At 42.9% G+C, this 19,244-nt stretch overlaps 1 protein-coding gene across 1 annotated transcript in view; it reads left to right on the top strand.

Moving 5' to 3' along the window:
• The window catches only part of XKR8 (XK related 8), a gene marked incomplete at its 5' end in the record, with an annotated part of 33,406 nt that extends 18,276 nt beyond the window's left edge, over positions 1-15,130 (top strand). Inside the window, 2 exons of the mRNA XM_082248065.1 lie at positions 12,357-12,562; positions 14,255-15,130. Of these exons, the coding sequence (XP_082104191.1) occupies positions 12,357-12,562; positions 14,255-14,925 (877 nt within the window). The 3' untranslated portion in view covers positions 14,926-15,130. The remainder of the gene's footprint in view (positions 1-12,356; positions 12,563-14,254) is intronic.
• Positions 15,131-19,244: the final 4,114 nt, after the last annotated feature.

Here is a 19,244-nt window from a genome sequence, read left to right as displayed (position 1 = left end):
ATGGCTTGATGGGATCTACAAAGTAAATGGCTCCATACTATACTGTGCAGCTGTGAATTGCAGAGCAGTTTATGTATTTATATTTTACAGTTCTAGAAAACTGGCAGTTATGTAGAAATGGAAAACATAAGATATCCAGTGTAAACTGCTACTGCAAATTATTTTCAGTGCCTGTAAATCATTGCTTCCCAAGTACCATGTTTCCCTGAAAATAAGCCTGGGGTCTTATATTAATTTTGGCACCAAAAGACACAGTAGGGCTTATTTTCGGGGTAGGTCTTATCTGTAATGTGCTGTCTTCCTCCTCCCTGCCTGAACCTAGTTTAGTGTTTCTAAAATCCTAGAATCCACAGTGTTTTATATAATGTCCAGTGTGTGTTTCTGTAATAGAATAATGTGAAATACCTTCGGTAGCTGATCTCCCCGCTCTGCTGTCCTTCTCCTCTCAGTGCCGGTTCACACTCTTGCGGCTGCGGCGATCGCATGTAATATCGGAGCGCACTGCTCCTTCATTACATGCGATCGGCTGTGCGGTGCGAATTCAGCCATACAATTTTTATGGCTAAATTCGCACAGCACCCGCACAAAAGTCGCACATGACCCTTTTTTTTAGCCGCATCAGGATCGGATCGCACAGTGGTTCACACTTGTGCGATCCGATCCTGTGCGAACTGTAAAGATCGCACTGCGATATGCGATCAAACTGGGGGTGTCGTTAACATTTCATTGACACCCCCAGCGTATCGCATATGGCAGTGTGAACTGCCAAGGGTGCGTTTGCGATATGGGAACAGGCTGCGAATTCGCAGCCTTCCTGCATCGCATAAGTGTGACCCGACACTCATAGCTGTCAAAGGGGGATCTCAGCCTCTCCCCTCTGCAGTGTTCAGAGCGGGTCACAGATATGCCGAATATTAGATTAGAATTGTGTGAAATACTTTGGTTACAGCGCTGCTCGGCGCTCAGCTGATTTCCCGCTGCTGTCCTTCTCTTCTCCCCCGCTGACAGCTGGGGGTCTTGGAAGCGCCAATTGGGGCTTTACCGAAGGTATTTCACACAATTATAATCTAATACACGGCTCTGTGACCCTCTCTGAATGTTGCAGAGGGAAGGGGCTGAGATCCCCCTCTGACAGCTATGAGAGGAGAAGGACAGCAGAGCGGGAAATCAGCTGAGCGCCGAGCGGTGCTATACCAAAGGTATTTCACACTATTTTACTACAGAAACACACACTGGACATTATATAAAACACGAATAAAGTGGATTCTAGGATTTTAGAAACACTAAGCTAGGGCTTATTTTCGGGGTAGGGCTTATTTTTGGGGAAATACGGTAGCACCTCTCCCTAAAGCTCCCCACACACATTGCAGTCTGATTGTACAATCTGCTTTAGATCTACACACACTATGTAGTGCCAGTGCCTGCTTGATGGGACAAATTGATTAGATCATGTAGGCAGGTGCTTATATTATTGCTTTGGCAAAACTAAAGAAGATTGTATGGTCAGATTTTAATGTATTTGGTGAGCTTAAAGAAGGACTCCAGGAATTTCCTGTATTGCATACTTACATTGGTCCAGCTTGGTACAATGTAATGCATATCTCATACCTGATGGACTGCTAGGAAAGCTGGAAATCACTGTAGTTACAGTGATAGCGGTCTTTTGGGTCCTGCTTGGGTTCTGTACACATGACTTCCCCTCTGAACAGTGACTACAGGGGGGTCTCTTCCTCAGCACTGCTGCCATTTAAAGGCCTTGTATTTTTTTTTTCAGTGAATACCAAGTGTTCTCTGTATGGATGAGGTAGAGGGGATGGGCAGTAATGTCACAATCTCCACTTCGTCCAGTCAGAGAATGCCTTGTATTCTTTGAAGAAAAAAAAATACAAGGCAATCTATAAATGGTGGAAGTTTTAAGCCAGTGATCTCTTGGGAAACTGCTTGCATAGCAGTGCTGACTTCTACTGCAGTGATTTTAAGCTTCAGCCCATCGAGTATGAAATATTCCAATCTGGACAAATGTAAGTGTAGCACCCTACAGGTAGGTGCTAGGTAAAACATAGCGTGCTTTGTCTACCTAACAGCAGAGCCATGATTTCTTTTGGTCAGGTAGGTTGTCATGGCTCCCATTTGTGTCTGCTGAGAGGGGAGTCTCCCTACTAGCCCTGTGAGAGGCTTTTCATTGGGCAGTGGAGGAAACCCAATCAGAGACACATTCAGGCTTGTAACTACCCCAGAAGGCACATTCTGCTGCAGAGAATTCTTGGAGTGGGTATAAGTTTGAGGGGAGTGCATGACTCATGGTCTTTTGGCTGGAAGCAGAGTCCCAGGAGGGAGAGTACGGCTGTCTCCCCTTCTGTCAGAGGAAGCGGATGTCTCTGGGTGCTGCCTGAGAATGCAGAGGGTGCTGAGTTGAGCTGAAGGGGATCCGGTGTGCCGAGAACCAGCAGAGAGAGAGAGGGGTTAAGTCCCAGGAAAGCCTACAAAGGTCGTGAGTACTCTGGGTTGCCCCTGGGGGGGTCTGCCTAGTGTCAGAGGGGCCCACTCTGGAGGAGGTTCTGGTGATCCAATTGTCAGCTAGCTGTAAAGGGGGTGCCTGGTCAGAGGACCCTGAAGTTAGAGGGGATACCTAGTCAGAGCGCCCTGAAGTGTTAACCACTTAAGCCCCGGAAGATTTTACCCCCATTCCGACCAGGGGGTATTTTGCGATTCGGCACTGCGTGACTTTAACGGACAATTGCGACGCTATACCTAAACAAATTTGGCGTCCTTTTTTTCCCACAAACAGAGCTTTCTTTTGGTGGTATTTGATCACCTGTGCGATTTTTTGATCACGCGCTATAAACAAAAAAAGAGCGTCAATTTTGCAAAAATAACAATATTTTTCACATTTTTTTATATGAAATTCCCCCCAAAAAAATGTAAAAATCAAAATTTTTTAACATTTTCGGCCAATTTGTTTTATGCTACCTATGTTTGGTAAAAAAAAAATCGCAAAAAGCGTATTTTGTTTGGTTTGCGCAAAAGTTATCGCGTTTACTAACAAAGGGAAAGATTTTTGTCATTTTTGTTGTTTTTTTTTTTAACGCGTAATGGCGGTGATCTGCGATTTTTTTTGCGGGACTCCGACATTGTGGCGGACAGATCGGACCCTTGACTGACATTTTTGACACTTTTGGGGTTACCAGTGACATTTCTACAGTAATCAGTGCTATACATATGCACTGTTACTGTAAAAATACACTGGTAGTGAAGGGGTTAACTTTATTTGGGAGGGAGGGGCTATGTGTGTCCCTAGGGGCGTGCTTTCTACTGTGATTGGCTGTGGCTTCAGCTGTAAGGACACTGATCAACGGATCTACATAGTAGATCCGTGTGATCAGTGTCTTTACACCGAGGAGAATGACAGGTGGCTTGTTTACACAAGCTGCCTGCCTTTCTCCCTCTCCCCCGCCGATCGCCGAGTGACCGGTGGACATCGGGTCCACTGGTCACACGCGCGGGGGGGTCCGTGACCACGCGGGAGCGCGCCTCCGGGGGCGCGCGCTCGCTCCCTAGACCCTCACAAGCTAGTGACGTAGCCCTACGTCACTTTGCCTGTGAGGGGCTGACTGCCGACGTAGATCAGCGTTAGGCAGTCGGCAAGTGGTTAAAGGGGGCGCCTACAGTTTGGGCCCTGAAAAGTCAGTATACAGTGTGGAGTGTACCAGTTGAGAGTTGCAGCAACACAGGAATTCACAAAGAGCTACCTCAAGCCAGCGCAGGGCCGGAGGGAGCCAGTCAGTGACTTTTGAGTAAAGCAGTGTCAGAAGTTCAATATTCTACAGTCCTGGATTTTCTGGACTAAGATCGAGGTTCCAGCACAGTTTTCAGTGTTGCATTACTTTCAAGCGTCAGAAAACGTTGGCTAGCATCGGCTGTCGTCAAGACAACGCTAACAAGCACATTTTTTCTAAAGAGCCCCAAAAGTGTACCTAGTTGAGCCAGAGGAGTATCCCACTCATTCCCTTCTCCCATCCCCTAAAATACAATAAAACAACCAAACAAAGATGCCGAAATTGTCATTGTCTCAGTGCTCACACCTGAGGTCGCAGCTCACATGGGCTGGAGAGGTAACCGGTAACAATGGCAGACCCACCTCAGGCTCAATGCCTGGAAAACCTGCTACTGTACATAAGTATGAAGTACAGATAATTCCTGGAGTTCATCTTTAGTAAATATCCTCATTCAAACATTCTTAATCTATCCCTCAAATTAAACCCTTACTGCTTCTTATCATAAAAAGGGGACCTGTTGTGGTAAAAAAAAGTGCTCTTAACGTGACATTAAAAAAAAAAAGAAGCCTTTTAGAATAGAGAAGTCAAATAAGCAATAGCAACAAAGTGTTTTAACGTCTCATATAAATCTATATCCCAAAGCAAATGTTTATTAATATTTTTGCAATAACATACTGCATGTGGAGTTTAAGTTGACAAACAATAGCTTTCACTTTGCTCACACTATAAAGATATTGGGAGGAGGTTATACCAATCACAGGCTGTGTCACGCTCTTCCAGCGTGTGTCTATGGCGTGTATGTGTTGGAACTAGTAGAGAGGTGAAACTTCCATAAATCTTGCCTCATAGTGTTTAGCAATACCAGGACATGAATAGAGAGGGAGGGGAGTGTCATTTACCACTGTTTATATTCCCACATGTGTGACTCTATAGTCACATGGGCTGCAGTGCAGAAATAAGAAAAAGGAGTAAATTAACAACTTAGAAAGGAACTGAAATTGGAGCATGCTCAGTAGATGTCAACAGATGGTCTACACAATCCCAGGCTGCTGCAGGGACTCAGACAAGGAGGGGAAGGATAGTGGACAGCAGGATCAACTAGGACTTTTGTAGTCTACAGCAGGGAGTCCCAAACTACGGCCTTGCAGCTATTACAGAAGTACACATCCCATGAGGCATTGAAAAACTCTGACATTCACATACATGACCAGGCATGATGGGAATTGTAGTTCCTGAACAACTGCAGGGCCGTAGTTTGGGAATCCCTGGTCTACAGAAAACAAATGCTTTTGTAGATGTGTGAGTATGAATACAATGTAATTAATCATGTGGCAAAGACTGCCAATAGATGCTATGAGTTAATAAACCCAAATCATCAGTCTCATCTTTGAGTTTCTTAAGGGGCAAAAACTTAAAACTAGAATAAATATGCTCCTATACCAAGTTTTTTTGTAGTGTTTGGTACATTCATGAGAAATATTCAGCTTCCATGAGTATTTTCATTTTCTGTAACTCTTGTGTGTCATCGCACAATACTTCTAAGATCCTTATTAATTGAAATTAAATTTGATCTTCAACTTCTCTTTTGGATTAAATTGCAAAGTAATCAAAGATTTACGCTTTGGAGCTTTTCCCCTTGTCGTTCACTTGAATGGGCTGCCCTATGTGTGACAAATGCCCCAAGGAATCCCCAAAACCTTTTTTGAAGTGGAGTGTGGTGCATTTTTTTCACAGCAAACGTTAGTGTGTTTGTAGCTTGACAATGCGCGTCAAATGCATGTGCCTGCTACCCACACTTTAACAAGGAAAGTCACCACAAGTGCGACGTGCATTTGCAGCATGCTTCCGAAATGCATGGCGAAACACGCATTTTCTGTGCACTTTGTTACGTATTCCAGAAACGCCATGTGTTAGAGCTACTGTAGATATTGGGAAGGGCCGGGGGGCAGGGATGCAATGTGACAGGACCGCTGTGTCCCCAGCTGGGAATTGCACATGTGCAGTTCTGGAGCTAGCTGAGTCTACTGCTCGGGTGGCATTGGAGGGGGTGGACAATGCTGGATTACCAGACCAGAGAAGGGGTGCAGGAATGCTCGTGCTGCGAGCCAGCGATGTGTCCTGTTACTGGGATGTTGACTGCACCTGTCACAGTGCTGCATGCATGCGTCCCATACACAACACAGCCCCTTCCACACGTATGGGAGAGGCTGGATAGGCTCTGCCCCCTACCGCCCCTCTGTCCCTGTGGCCACACTCCAGGCAGCCCGTGTCTCTGTCTGTGAAGAGAATGTGTGGGCAGGAAAGTTTGAACTGGGCAGCCGGCAGCCACATCCTAAACATGAAGCCGTGCATTCACTGAGCCAGTGAGCCGTTGTTCTAAAATTTCATCGGACCCGTGAAAATTCTGGACCCTCGTCACTTCTGGTGACGCTACGTCACCACCAGCTGGTGCGACAGCTGGTGCGAGCCCCGGTGCGCATGCGCACAAGACATTTTCCAGGTCCGATGAAATTTTAAGACTTCCGGGTCTACGTAGTCCAGAAATAGATCTTTTTTTTGTTGTTTTCTTTTCTATCATTCCACACATTTACACACATTCCCTTACACACATCGAGAGAAATAATAAAATGTTTAATATTCATCGTAATCATAATTAGTATTTATATTAAGCAGAAAAGGGAAATGCAGTGCTTCTGGACCCCTGCACAGTGTGTTGGTATGTGCTACAAAAAAAAAAAAGTGTCCGCCTTTCCGTTCCATTGAAGTAAAGGGATGTTTTGTGCGCATGCATGTTGGTGATTCTGGTAGCCCCGGACTGGCCGCGCCGGTCTTGGTACTCGGACATCATACAACTGGTCGTTGAGCCTCCATAGCGGCTCCCGACGATCTGTTGTCTCAGGTGCCGATCTTCCATTCCTGCTTTACGGTCGCTGGCTTTAACGGCGTGGCTGTTGAAAGCCAGGTCCTGAGAGTTCGGGGTCTCTCGTCAGCGGTCATTCCTACACTGCTTAAGGCTAGGAAGGCCTCGTCCGGTAAGATCTATTACCGTACCTGGAAGGCTTATTTTGCCTGGTGTGAATCCAGGGGCGTCCATCCTCGCTCCTTTTCGGTGGCGAGGGTGTTGGCCTTCCTGCAAACAGGTGTGGACCAGCATCTTGCGCTGACCACGATTAAGGGTCAGTTGTCTGCACTGGCAATCCTTTACCAGCGCCCCTTGGCGTCAAACTCTTTGATACGCACTTTTATTCAAGGGGTGCGTCATTTGGCTCCTGGTGGCGATCACATCTGCCCGCAGAGTGTCGGAGTTGGCGGCTCTCTCGTGCTGCTCCCCTTACCTGGATGTTAATAGGGATAAGGTGGTCTTGCGACCGAACCAATCTTTCCTTCCTAAGGTGGTTTAAAATTTTCACCTTAACAAGGATATTGTCTTGTCTTTGCTGTGTGCGAATCCTAAGCATCCTAGGGAGTTTGCCTTGCATTCCTTGGATGTAGTCTGGGCGATCAGGGTATACCTGTCGTCTAATGAATCCTTCAGAAAGTCGGATTCCCTTTTTGTCCTTCCCGAGGGCCCTCGGAAGGGTATGGCTGCGTCTGAGGCAACCATTTCGAAATGGATCAGGCAGACGATTGTACAGGCCTATTCTATTAGGGAACGGGTTCCGCCCTTCCCTGTCAAGGCGCACTCCTACCAGAGCGGTGAGTGCGTCATGGGCTTTCCGCCATCAGGCTTCGGTGGCCCAGGTGTGCAAGGCAGCGACTTGGTCGTCCGTGTACACCTTTTCCAAATTCTACAAACTTGATGTTTTGGCATCAGCAGATGCCTCCTTTGGCCGCAAAGTTCTGTGTGCGGCGGTGCCTTGAGGGGGCCATGGCGTTGGCCGGTCCCCGTCTGTTGGGGTTGTTTTCCCCCTGGTTTATTTGCTTTCCTGGGTTGTTTGCTCCAGTTGAGCTTTTCTGTTACCCAGAGTTTTTACCTTTCTGCTCAGATAAGGTTCCTTTCTCTGACCTGGGTGCTGCGTTGCCTTTGTGACGGTTGCGGTTCCCACCCCTCATGTCTACACTGCTTTGGGACATCCCATTGGTGAAGACTGTATGAGTGGGCGGCGAATGTCAGAGGACGTAAGAGAAAACTAAATTTTTGTAAAATCTTACCGTAAAATTCCTTTCTCTGAGTCCTCTCACAGTCGCTGCCCCCGCCCCACTTGTGGGGTTCTTTTGGACTTTAACTGCTTGCTACCAAACTGAGTTGGGAATGCTGATAGCAGGGGGGTATTGGACCAGAGGGACAGCCCCCTAAAGGTGTGTCTATGTAAATTGCTTTGTTTCTAACAAGTCTTATGCCTAGCTTGCGCCTATGGATAAGAGGTCAATACCCATTGGTGAAGACTGTATGAGTGGGCGGCGACTGTCAGAGGACTCAGAGAAAGGAATTTTACAAAAATTCTGTTTTTTTCCCCAAAAACTGAGTGTGAAAGACTTCTGTGTAAATACAGTGTGACATAAAAGTTTGCAATGATTCTCTAGGGTCTCTGCTAAAAAAATATATATATATATATATATATATATATATATAATGTTTGGGGTTTCTAAGTAATTTTCTAGCAAAAAATATTGATTTTAACTTGTAGGCAAGTGTCAGAAAAAGGCGTCTTTAACCGCTTGCCGACCACCCACAGTAATATTACTGCGGCAGAGTGGCTCGGCTGCGTCCAGTCACATAGTACTACGTGACTGGAGCGCATGTGTTTAGACACAGCCGGAGGCGGGCCACGGGAGGAGAGGTGGCGATTGCTGCCTTCCTCCCGCAATCGTCCTGGAAATGGAGAGAAGACCCACCTGCTTATGTAAACAAAGCAGGCGGATCTTCTGTGAGACAGGCAGGGACAGATCACGAGTTTCATCTAAGCTGAAACTGCGATCTGTATTTGCCCGTCACAGAACCCCCCACACACACACACACAGTCAGTAAGCATATAGGCATACATTAACCCCTTTGATCACCCGCAGGGGTTTAACCCCTTTCCTGCCAATGGCATTATTACAGTAACAGTACATATTTTTAGCACTGATTACTGTAGTAATGTCACTGGTACCCCCAAAAGTGTAAAAAATGTCAGTTAGGGTTCTGATCTGTCCGTCGCAATGTCCAAGTCCCGCTAAAAATCGCAGATCGCCACCATTACTAGTAAAAAAAAAAATAAACAATAAAAATGACAAATCTTTCCTGTAGTTAGTAGACGCAATAACTTTTGCAATAAAACAACTATGTACCTGCGCTGCTTATGTCTAAACACCTCAAAATATATGTGATTAAATAAATAAAGTGCTAGTGCAAAATTGTACTAAGTGCAGCCTTAAAAAAAATCTATATATATATTACACAAGTGCACACAATAAATATCGGTTATAAATTCCATATATGAAAATACCACATAAAAAAATACCACACAAAAAAAACTTGTGCAAATAAAAAGCTTATAAATACAAATATGTATACTATAGTGTATAGTCCATGATATTGTTGAAGTGAAAAAAAGTCTCTGTGCCAATTTAAGTGCTTAGTGCTCCACTAATAACTGAATATTAAAAGTGCTCGTGCTCAATCCAGGTGCAGTGGTGCTCCCCTCTCAGCTCCCCACTCACCAGAAGTTGCATGTAAAAACGCCTTATCAGTAGATAAAATGGAGTAGACCCCTCACTGGATCGCCAACAGGAACAAGGTAACGCACCACAAGCCTCTCACTCTATCTCCAGGTTATGTTCTCACGATTCATAAAAAGAAAGGGCCATCATCGTGCAGTATATAAGACTTGTTTATTCACACGCAAAACAAATAACACTTACACTGTACAGGGAAAAAATATCGCCTTGTGCAAACCCGCGGGACGCCAAACAAATGGCCGTGCTTTCCACCCGCGTAACCGGAAGCCGGAAGCCGGAAGTGGTTGCAGCCGGAAGTGATGTATTACGTATTCGGACGGCTTGACGCGTTTCGCTCCGCCAATCAGAGCGTTCTCAAAAGCGAGGGCGTCACGAATACGTAGTACTATATATAACAGTATCAATAATACAACATTGTAAACACCTGAGGCGGACCGGAAGTCGATCGCCGCCATCTTTGGACTCCCTTTACAATGGGCTGCCTATCAATCTCCATTATGGTGCACCCGGAAGTGCCATTATGCCCCAAAAATGTATGAATATATGCAGCATGTAAAGTAAAAGGCCACATACCACCATCATGTTACTATAATAATAAACCAATATGTTGTTATAATAATAAACTAATTTGGATCTATAGCGACCCCTCAGTCATATGATATTTAACCGATCGAATTCCGGTGTACCTTGATGGCCTTTTACTTTACATGCTGCATATATTCATACATTTTTGGGGCATAATGGCACTTCCGGGTGCACCATAATGGAGATTGATAGGCAGCCCATTGTAAAGGGAGTCCAAAGATGGCGGCGATCGACTTCCGGTCCGCCTCAGGTGTTTACAATGTTGTATTATTGATACTGTTATATATAGTACTACGTATTCGTGACGCCCTTGCTTTTGAGAACGCTCTGATTGGCGGAGCGAAACGCGTCAAGCCGTCCGAATACGTAATACATCACTTCCGGCTGCAACCACTTCCGGCTTCCGGTTACGCGGGTGGAACGCACGGCCATTTGTTTGGCGTCCCGCGGGTTTGCACAAGGCGATATTTTTTCCCTGTACAGTGTAAGTGTTATTTGTTTTGCGTGTGAATAAACAAGTCTTATATACTGCACGATGATGGCCCTTTCTTTTTATGAATCGTGAGAACATAACCTGGAGATAGAGTGAGAGGCTTGTGGTGCGTTACCTTGTTCCTGTTGGCGATCCAGTGAGGGGTCTACTCCATTTTATCTACTGATAAGGCGTTTTTACATGCAACTTCTGGTGAGTGGGGAGCTGAGAGGGGAGCACCACTGCACCTGGATTGAGCACGAGCACTTTTAATATTCAGTTATTAGTGGAGCACTAAGCACTTAAATTGGCACAGAGACTTTTTTTCACTTCAACAATATCATGGACTATACACTATAGTATACATATTTGTATTTATAAGCTTTTTATTTGCACAAGTTTTTTTTGTGTGGTATTTTTTTATGTGGTATTTTCATATATGGAATTTATAACCGATATTTATTGTGTGCACTTGTGTAATATATATATAGATTTTTTTTAAGGCTGCACTTAGTACAATTTTGCACTAGCACTTTATTTATTTAATCACATATATTTTGAGGTGTTTAGACATAAGCAGCGCAGGTACATAGTTGTTTTATTGTTTGAGAGGTATCACCTTTTTTACCTGCAGCAGCTCATATTGATTTATTTATTTTTATTGATATTGGAGTATTAACACCCATTTATCCTAAGCGCGAACCCTTTATATTTGCAATAACTTTTGCGCAAACCAATCAAAATACGCTTATTGCAATTTTTTTTTTTTAACCAAAAATATGTAGCAGAAATATTGTTTTTTTTTTTTTTTTTTTTTTACAATTGTCGCTCTTTTTTTGTTTATAGCGCAAATAATAAAAATCGCACAGGTGATCAATTACCACCAAAAGAAAGCTCTATTTGTGGGGAAAAAAAGGACATAAATTTTGTTTGGGTACAGTGTCGCAGGTCCGCGCAATTGTCCATTAAAGTAACACAGTGCCGAATTCGCAAAATAGGGCCTGGTCAGGAAGGGGGTAAAAACCTTCCAGGGCTGAAGTGGTTAAGGGGTTAAACTGCCCTCCTTTACAGACAGAAGTTCATTCCTTTGATCTAAAAGAACAAAATGATACATTGTAAACCATTGTGTTTATAGTCATCACAATGTTGATAAACATTTGGGGGGTCTTTTTTTTTTATTTTGACAGCTGTGAGTGAGCAGAGAAAAGCTCTGTAAGGCCCGGCCCTGTTCACACCTGAGTGTATTTCAGCTCATAAAACGCTCATCTATAAAGTCTCAAATGCCCAACCAGCAAAATCCTATTAATTTCAATGGCCTCTGTTCACATATGAGCGTTTTGTCGTCTGAAGCCCAAAATAGTACATGAGTTTCTTTTTTGGCAAATTACAAGTGTTTTTGTTCGATATCAATGCCTGCCTCCAAACACCTAAAAAAAAAAAAGCCCAAAAAAAGCCTTAAAAACTATACGCTCAGGTGTGAATGGAGCCAAAGAATCGAGGACATGCCGTTTTAAGATCATGAGAGGGGGAGGCAAATCGAGATCACGATTTTTTAACAATGAATCGTGCAGCTCTACTTTAGATTTACCAAAACCATATATTATGAGGTCATACCTAAACACTTTAAATTTTTTATGCAATGAGGCAGGCCCTTGCACTACCAAGTTGAGGGTAATTTTAAAAGAAATTGAAGAAAATTGTATAATGCATGGCCAGCTTAAGGTTTGAGGAAATCATAAGCACTTAGTCATTTATTCTATTGGACAACAATTATACTTATACTGTGCAAGTTTACAGGAACATGACCTGCAGTATATGTGATTTTGCATTTGGTATTTACATGCACGTTAATATCATTACAGGTGTCTACATTCGCTGGAAGTTGGGATAGCTGCATACAGAAGCAATGAAAGTAATCCAAAATTTAGCCTGTACCAGGAATATGCCTGTTTTCTAACTCAAGACATTAGCATGATGCGACTTGTAGAGACCTTCCTGGAGAACACTCCTCAACTCATCCTTGTCTTATATGTTATAATACAGAGAGAAACCATACACCTGTTTCAGTGTAAGTAATGAACAACAACGAAACAATGTTTCTATGGTGCATTTTAATGTATTTTTTGCTATTTTTGTGGTCTGTTACTGCAAAGACATATATTGTCACGCAATGATGCCAGTAGGTTAAACATGTATAGGCGTTGATGAGTGACTGGTTTTTGTCAAAGTTTAATGGTGAAGCTTACTAATATCACATAGTCAGTAAAGTCATTACTGTAAACTTTCAAACTGACTGGATAATACACAGGAGCTGTGTCAAAATAAACTGCATTATATAGGTCATGTTTCACATTTTATACTAGGTTTTATTTAGTAGACAAACAACTACTTAGAATTAAAAAAAGAAGAGGAATTTATCACTAGATGCATATAATAGTCTTATTAGAGCCCATTCAGACAGGGGCGACACGACTTGCTGGGGCGACACGACTTGCTGGGGCGACCTCGGCGTGACTTGCACGGACTTCATATAATTGAAGTCAATGCAAGTCGCCTCCAGGTCGCCCCAAAGTAGTACAGGACCCTTTTTCTAAGTCGGAGCGACTTGTGTTGCTCCTATTAGAACGGGTCCTGTGCTAATCAATGGCAGGCGACCGACCGCGACTTGTCAGGCGACCAAGTCGCCTGACAAGTCGCGCTAGTGTGAATGGACCCTTAATGTCACCTAGTTAAATGTGTTCAGGGGTATTTTTCTTTTCTACGCTCCATGGAAACACACCTTTTTCCTGTCTCTTTCTAAATGGGATAGGATCAGAAGCAAGTCCGGTTATGGGAGGGAGTCTTAGAGGTATCAGGGAGGGAGAATTAGACATGCTGTAGCCACATGTGTGGTAAGCAATGTACAAGCTCAAGGCAGGAGGCAAGGCCTTAAATACTTACAAAACCTGGATAGCTGGTAGTCTGCAGAAGGGCTCAAAACCAGTGAGTCGAGCAGCCGGAAGTGACCAAGGATCACTGCAGGAGAACAGCAGGAACTGAGCAAGGATTGAAATTCTACGTGCTTTGCAGCAGTGAGGAGATGCTTCTTTAATGCTGTTTTCTGGAAAAGCGAACAACTGTCTACCCAGAATGTTAACCTTGTCACTCATTCACAGTGACAAATAGAATCAATGAACTACTACAGTGCCATCATAGTTCATTAGGAACCTATAGTTTTCCATTCACAGAGCAGAATGTATCGGCATACCCGTACGAGGTACGAGCAAGCAGATACACTGACAGGTCTGCAGGAGTCCAGCATGGCATCAGCGATCTGCTGATCACTGGTGCAATGCTTTACAGGCTCCTGAAACAAAAAATAATAAATGCACATTTTTTTTTTACCCGCAAAAAAAAAATGTGCATTTATTATTTTTCGAAAAAGGTAAACTTTTACTTTTAAGTCTTGAAACAGCAGCGCTGATGAAATGACATCTAGCCTTAAAGGACACTAGCAAAAAAAACAGAGGCATGCTGATAGCAGAAGAGGTTATACCCAGGGCTAGCCTACAGTTTTTTGTTTGACAAGTCCAATCCTCCTGTAGATGGTAGTAAAACTCGAAGGTTTGAGAATTCCCATGTCGCTTAATGAGTAAGGTATTTATCGTAACCAGTGCTGCATAGAGACTTTGTTTTTACAGTTTCAAATCAGTTTTTGCTTTGAATTATATTTCTAGTAAGTTTAAAAAGATGCAAACTAACCCTATTTATATTTTTCTAGGTTTCAGCATATTAATTTCATTCATCTGCATTAGCTGGGCAATCCTGGACTACCACCAGTCATTAAGACAGTTTCTTGAAGACAAAAAAAAGCTGAACTCTTTATCTTCAGTCATTTACTATCTGTGGAATTTTTGCCTAATTTCAACACGTATCATATGTATCACACTATTTACCGTCACCTTTCATTGGATGATTGCTCTGCATTTTGCTGCTGTGTGGCTTGTATTTTTTTTATGGGTGTGTCTGCAGAAGACAGAATTTATGAAGAATACATTTCTGGAGATAATCTACAGAGCAACAGTAGCTGTGATCCTCTACTTCTCGTGGTTTAACATAGCCGATGGGAGAACAATCTACAGATGTTTTATCTACCATACGTTTATTACCATAGATTCTTTGTTACTTCTATTGTCGTGGAATTATCTGAGGTTTCCTTCCCTCATGGATAAGTATGAAAGTTGCATTATTTGGACACCTGTTGTACTTACTGGTCTAGGTCTCATGACAAGGTTTTTTTATTACAAGTGTATGCACCCCAATGTGACTAGAGAACCTAAAATGTACTATGATGAACCTGATGGTATAGTAGGGATGTTTACACCAGCATTAAAGAAAAAGTCCTGGAATGTAAATGATCGAATGGTCCACTTAGCACAGCAAAATTACTAGCAGTATTTCTGTCAAATGTAGCATTGGATTACATTGGAACATACCAGCACTTGACTTTTAAGTTATTAAACAGATATGTTTGTATAGAACATACTGTGAACAGCTCAAACCCAAATAGTAAAGCCCTGGACACATATTCATGTATAATCAAGAATATTGCTTAGACTTAATGAACCGTGCTTTCAAATATTGAAAGGCCTATGTTTTTTTTAGGCAACTTTCAGTAGGGTGTTAGTATATGTGTCGTCAGCCTGGCTTTTGGGACCCCCACTGACTTCCTTCCCAGTTTAAAACAAAAGGTCTTCTTCCTTTTGGGTTAGTTATCTCTTTTACATTATGGAGAATGAGACTGGAACACTGAAGCTCCTACTACAGCAGGACATTTCAATACAGCATGGAGGTCCCAAGAGGCACAAAACTAGTGTGCCTAATTTTTCCACCGTTCGCCTTTAAATAAAATCCTATTTTAGTTGGTCTATTTAATATATGGTAGTCATGATCTGTAAAGTTTATAATTAGATTTAATATGCTTGACCGTCAAGTATTTACTATAAGTAAAACAATGTCTCTGTTGTCTAGAGCTGCAAAACAAAATTAGTTTCTCAGCTTTAACAATGTTCTGTTCAAAAATCATATATCAGCAACAATGTTTAGGTAGGCTGTGCGTGTCATGTAACATCCAAATGAATGGCAGGACCCAAGGTTCCCAGCAGAACATTGCCCAAAGCATCACACTGCCTCTGCTGGCTTGCTATCTTCTGCATACTGGTATCATCTCTTCCCCAGGTAAGGGACGCATATGTACTCAGCCATCCATATGTAAAAGAAATGGTGATTCATCAGATTAGGTCACCTTCTTCCAGTGCTCCATGGTGCAGTTCTGATGGTCAAATGCCAATTGTTGGCCCTTTTGGCTATGGATGTGGGTCAGCATGGACACCCTGACTAGTCTGCCGCTGTGCAGCCCCCAATACACAACAAACAGTGATGTCCATTTTTTCTTTCAATTCATCAACTTCAGAGACACATGTTTTCTTGCTACCTAATATATCCCATCAACTTTCAAATGCCATTGTAACAGGACAATCAATGTTATTCACTTAACTGGTCAGTGGTCATAAAGTTATGGCTGATCGGTGTATATTTATTTTATTACCATATGGAGGTGTTGGAGTGGAAATTGTATTATGCGGTTTCTTTTTTTTTGGGGGGGGGGGGCAGGTGAGGGGGTTTGGGTAGTTGTCTTTCAATTTTGATTGTTATTTAGATGGCTGGTGTGGTTCACAAATTATACCTGTAGGTTTATCCGGGTCTAATTGGAGGCCATGAGGGGCAGTGGGCAATGCTGCAACATATGAAAGAATCATTTTGGAACACTTGTTTACTTTTGGTTTTAATACCGCTTTAAATATTTATTTTATTGCAGCTTACCAATTCTTAGATGTGATGGCTTTATTAGTTCCCATTTTTGGGTTTGGCTTTAATACAGATTTGAGTTCTCTGTGATGATTTAAATTCAATCCAGCAGACAGGAAGATGAGAACAAGTGCTCTGTAAGGTAGCTCCCCTTCTGCAGGTACTGGTGTGACAGCTGATGTGTCGATGTTCTCTGTACAATCTTGTAGAACAGGGATCCTCATACGTCGGCCCTCCAGCTGTTGCAGAACTACACATCCCCTGAGGCATTGTAAAATTCTGACATTCACAGACACGACTAAGCATGATAGGAATTGTAGTTTCTAAACAACTGGAGGGCCATAGTTTGAAGACCCCTGCTGTAGAATATGTCAGAGCTATATTCAGCTGTGGCCAAAAGTTTAGAGAATGACACAAATATTATTAGTCCACTGCTTCAGTGTTTTTAGATCTATTTGTCAGATGTTACTATGGTATACTGAGGTATAATTACAAGCATTTCATAAGTGTCAAAGGCTTTTATTGTCAATTACATTAAGTTTATGCAAAGAGTCAATATTTGCATCATTGACCCTTCTTTTTTTAAGACCTCTGAAATTCGCCCTTGCATGCTGTCAATCAACTTCGGGGCCACATCCTGACTGATAGCAGACCATTCTTGCATAATCAATGCTTGGAGTTTGCAATCCATCTGATCACTCTTCATAACATTCTGGAGTATATGCAAATTGGCATCATAAAAACTGAGGCAGCAGACTTTGTGAAAATTAACATTTGTGTTGTTCTCAAAAACTTTGGCCACGGCTGTACAGGTAAATGTTTAATATAATTAGTAACGCGACTGTAGTGGGACATTAGAGTGTAAGCGCCCCTGCTGCAAAGACTGACATGAGTGGTTCATTATTCTCTGTACAACATTGAGGAAAAAGAGATAAACCACTGCATGATTACTGATGAGCTCTGTGTTATTACCTCAGTATGCTCCCTAACAGGTGTGCCATCTATGCAGCTACTTTTAAGGTTATAGGACATTGGCAAACACATCTGCATGGACAGGTGATGGATGTCTTCTCTCAGCTAAGAGAAGCATACCACTTTCTTTTTATTTTTCTCAAGGATCTTCTAGCTGCTACATAGCCACTGTGGCTCCCCTATTTGCAATTTTCTGGGTCAGTTCACTACTTGGCTGAGCCTTGGGAGACTGTACCCCGGATCCTGCCAGCCATAAGATGTGAGGCAGGCCTGTAATGCTGCTTTGCGCACTAGATCCTGTGTTAAAGTAGAAGTCCAGGCAAAACCTAACCAACGCTAAACCTGCTCTGTGCCACATTCTAAACCTAAGCTATCTAACCCTGTAAAGCAAAAATCGCTATACTTACCTATTTTGCAGCCGATACAGTCCTGTCCCAGTATCAGCTTTTAGCAGCGGCTTCAGCGTGGAGGTGGATGCAGGAGAGGCATCCAACAACAGAAGCCCCATAGTAAGTCTATGGGTGATGTCACTTCCCAGGCATTTCACAGCCATTGTTGGTCCTCTCCTGCACAGACCTACCGCCGCTGGAGACCGGACCGGATTGGGTGCAGAAAAGGTAAGTACATCGATTTTTGATTTACAGGGTTAGTTAGATTAGGTTTAGAATGTGGCACAGAGCAGGTTTAGAGTTAGTTAGGTTTTGCCTGGACTTCTTCTTTAAGTGTGCACCTTGGCACATAATACAGCATATTGGGTTAGCCACAGGGTGCTGTACAGGTCCAGAGCTGTGGCCCAACCTGATGGTGGAGCCCTTTGCCTGAAAGTTTGCCCACTGGTAGGGCAAAGACTGGGAGGACTGCAAGTCTGCTGCGGTAATTAATAGCTTTTTGTCTTTTACTGGTGTCCAGGCTGCTGTTGGAGCACAGGCTGTGAAATATTTAAATGGTCTGTCATATCCATGGAGTGGAAGCACTGGTTCTGTTGCCTCAGTTTTTAAAATGTTTCTAAAGTCTATTTTTTTTTTTAAGATAAAATAATAAACATGTTAAACTCACCTGCTCTGTGCAATGGACATAGCGGCCCAAAACTTCCTCCGGAGTCCCACGCCATCGCTTCTCCTCTTCTCTGTATGCCCCTATACCAGGGGTCTCCAAATTATGGCCTTCCAGTTCAGGAATTACAATTCCCATCAGGGCTAGTCATGTCTGTAACTGTCAGAGTTTTTCAATGCCTCATGGGACATGTAGCATGGGACATGTTCTGCAACAGCTGGAGAACAGTAGTTTTGAGATCCCTGCCCTATAGCAAGCACTTGCTATAGTGACATATGGGTGGGTTCGCTGTTCGGCCACAGACATACACAGCCCAGCTTGGCCCCATCCCCCACTCTCTGCTCTGCGTGTTACATGCTGTGCTTCCTGCCTAGGAGGGAAACATAGTAGTTTAATTGAATAGGAATTTAAAAGGTGTGCTGCAATGATATCGAATGCGACATAACGTGTATAAATAATGAATTGCTGCTCTCACCAGTTTCAAAGTACTCATAAAACTTGATAGGATATAATAATATAATATAAAATGAGGGTGGTGCACTAATCATTAACTAATAAATATGATCAAACGTTAATTAGCCTCAATATAAAAATAATCATGTGCCCATTTATCACCTTAATGCAAATATCAGGTCTTCATAAGTATGATGACAAAGTGAACCAAAATGAAATAAATAAGGTATGTGAACCAAAACAGTATTGTGATAATGTGATATCAAAGTGAACTGAAATTTCATGTGAACACACAAATGTATGTAAAAAAAAAAGTCAGTGAATCTTCAATTCATATAGTGCTTCTTAATACAATCCTCATACATCAAGTGTGACTTATTCCATTCCATGCAGTGCAGTGCCAACAATTATCCACCTGCTTATCA

This window comes from Pelophylax lessonae, assembly GCF_965119305.1.
Source record: "Pelophylax lessonae genome assembly, chromosome: 2".
NCBI lineage: Eukaryota > Metazoa > Chordata > Amphibia > Anura > Ranidae > Pelophylax > Pelophylax lessonae.
The sequence above is the reverse complement of the archived record's forward strand: the minus strand, read 5'-3'. Positions and strand labels throughout refer to the sequence as shown.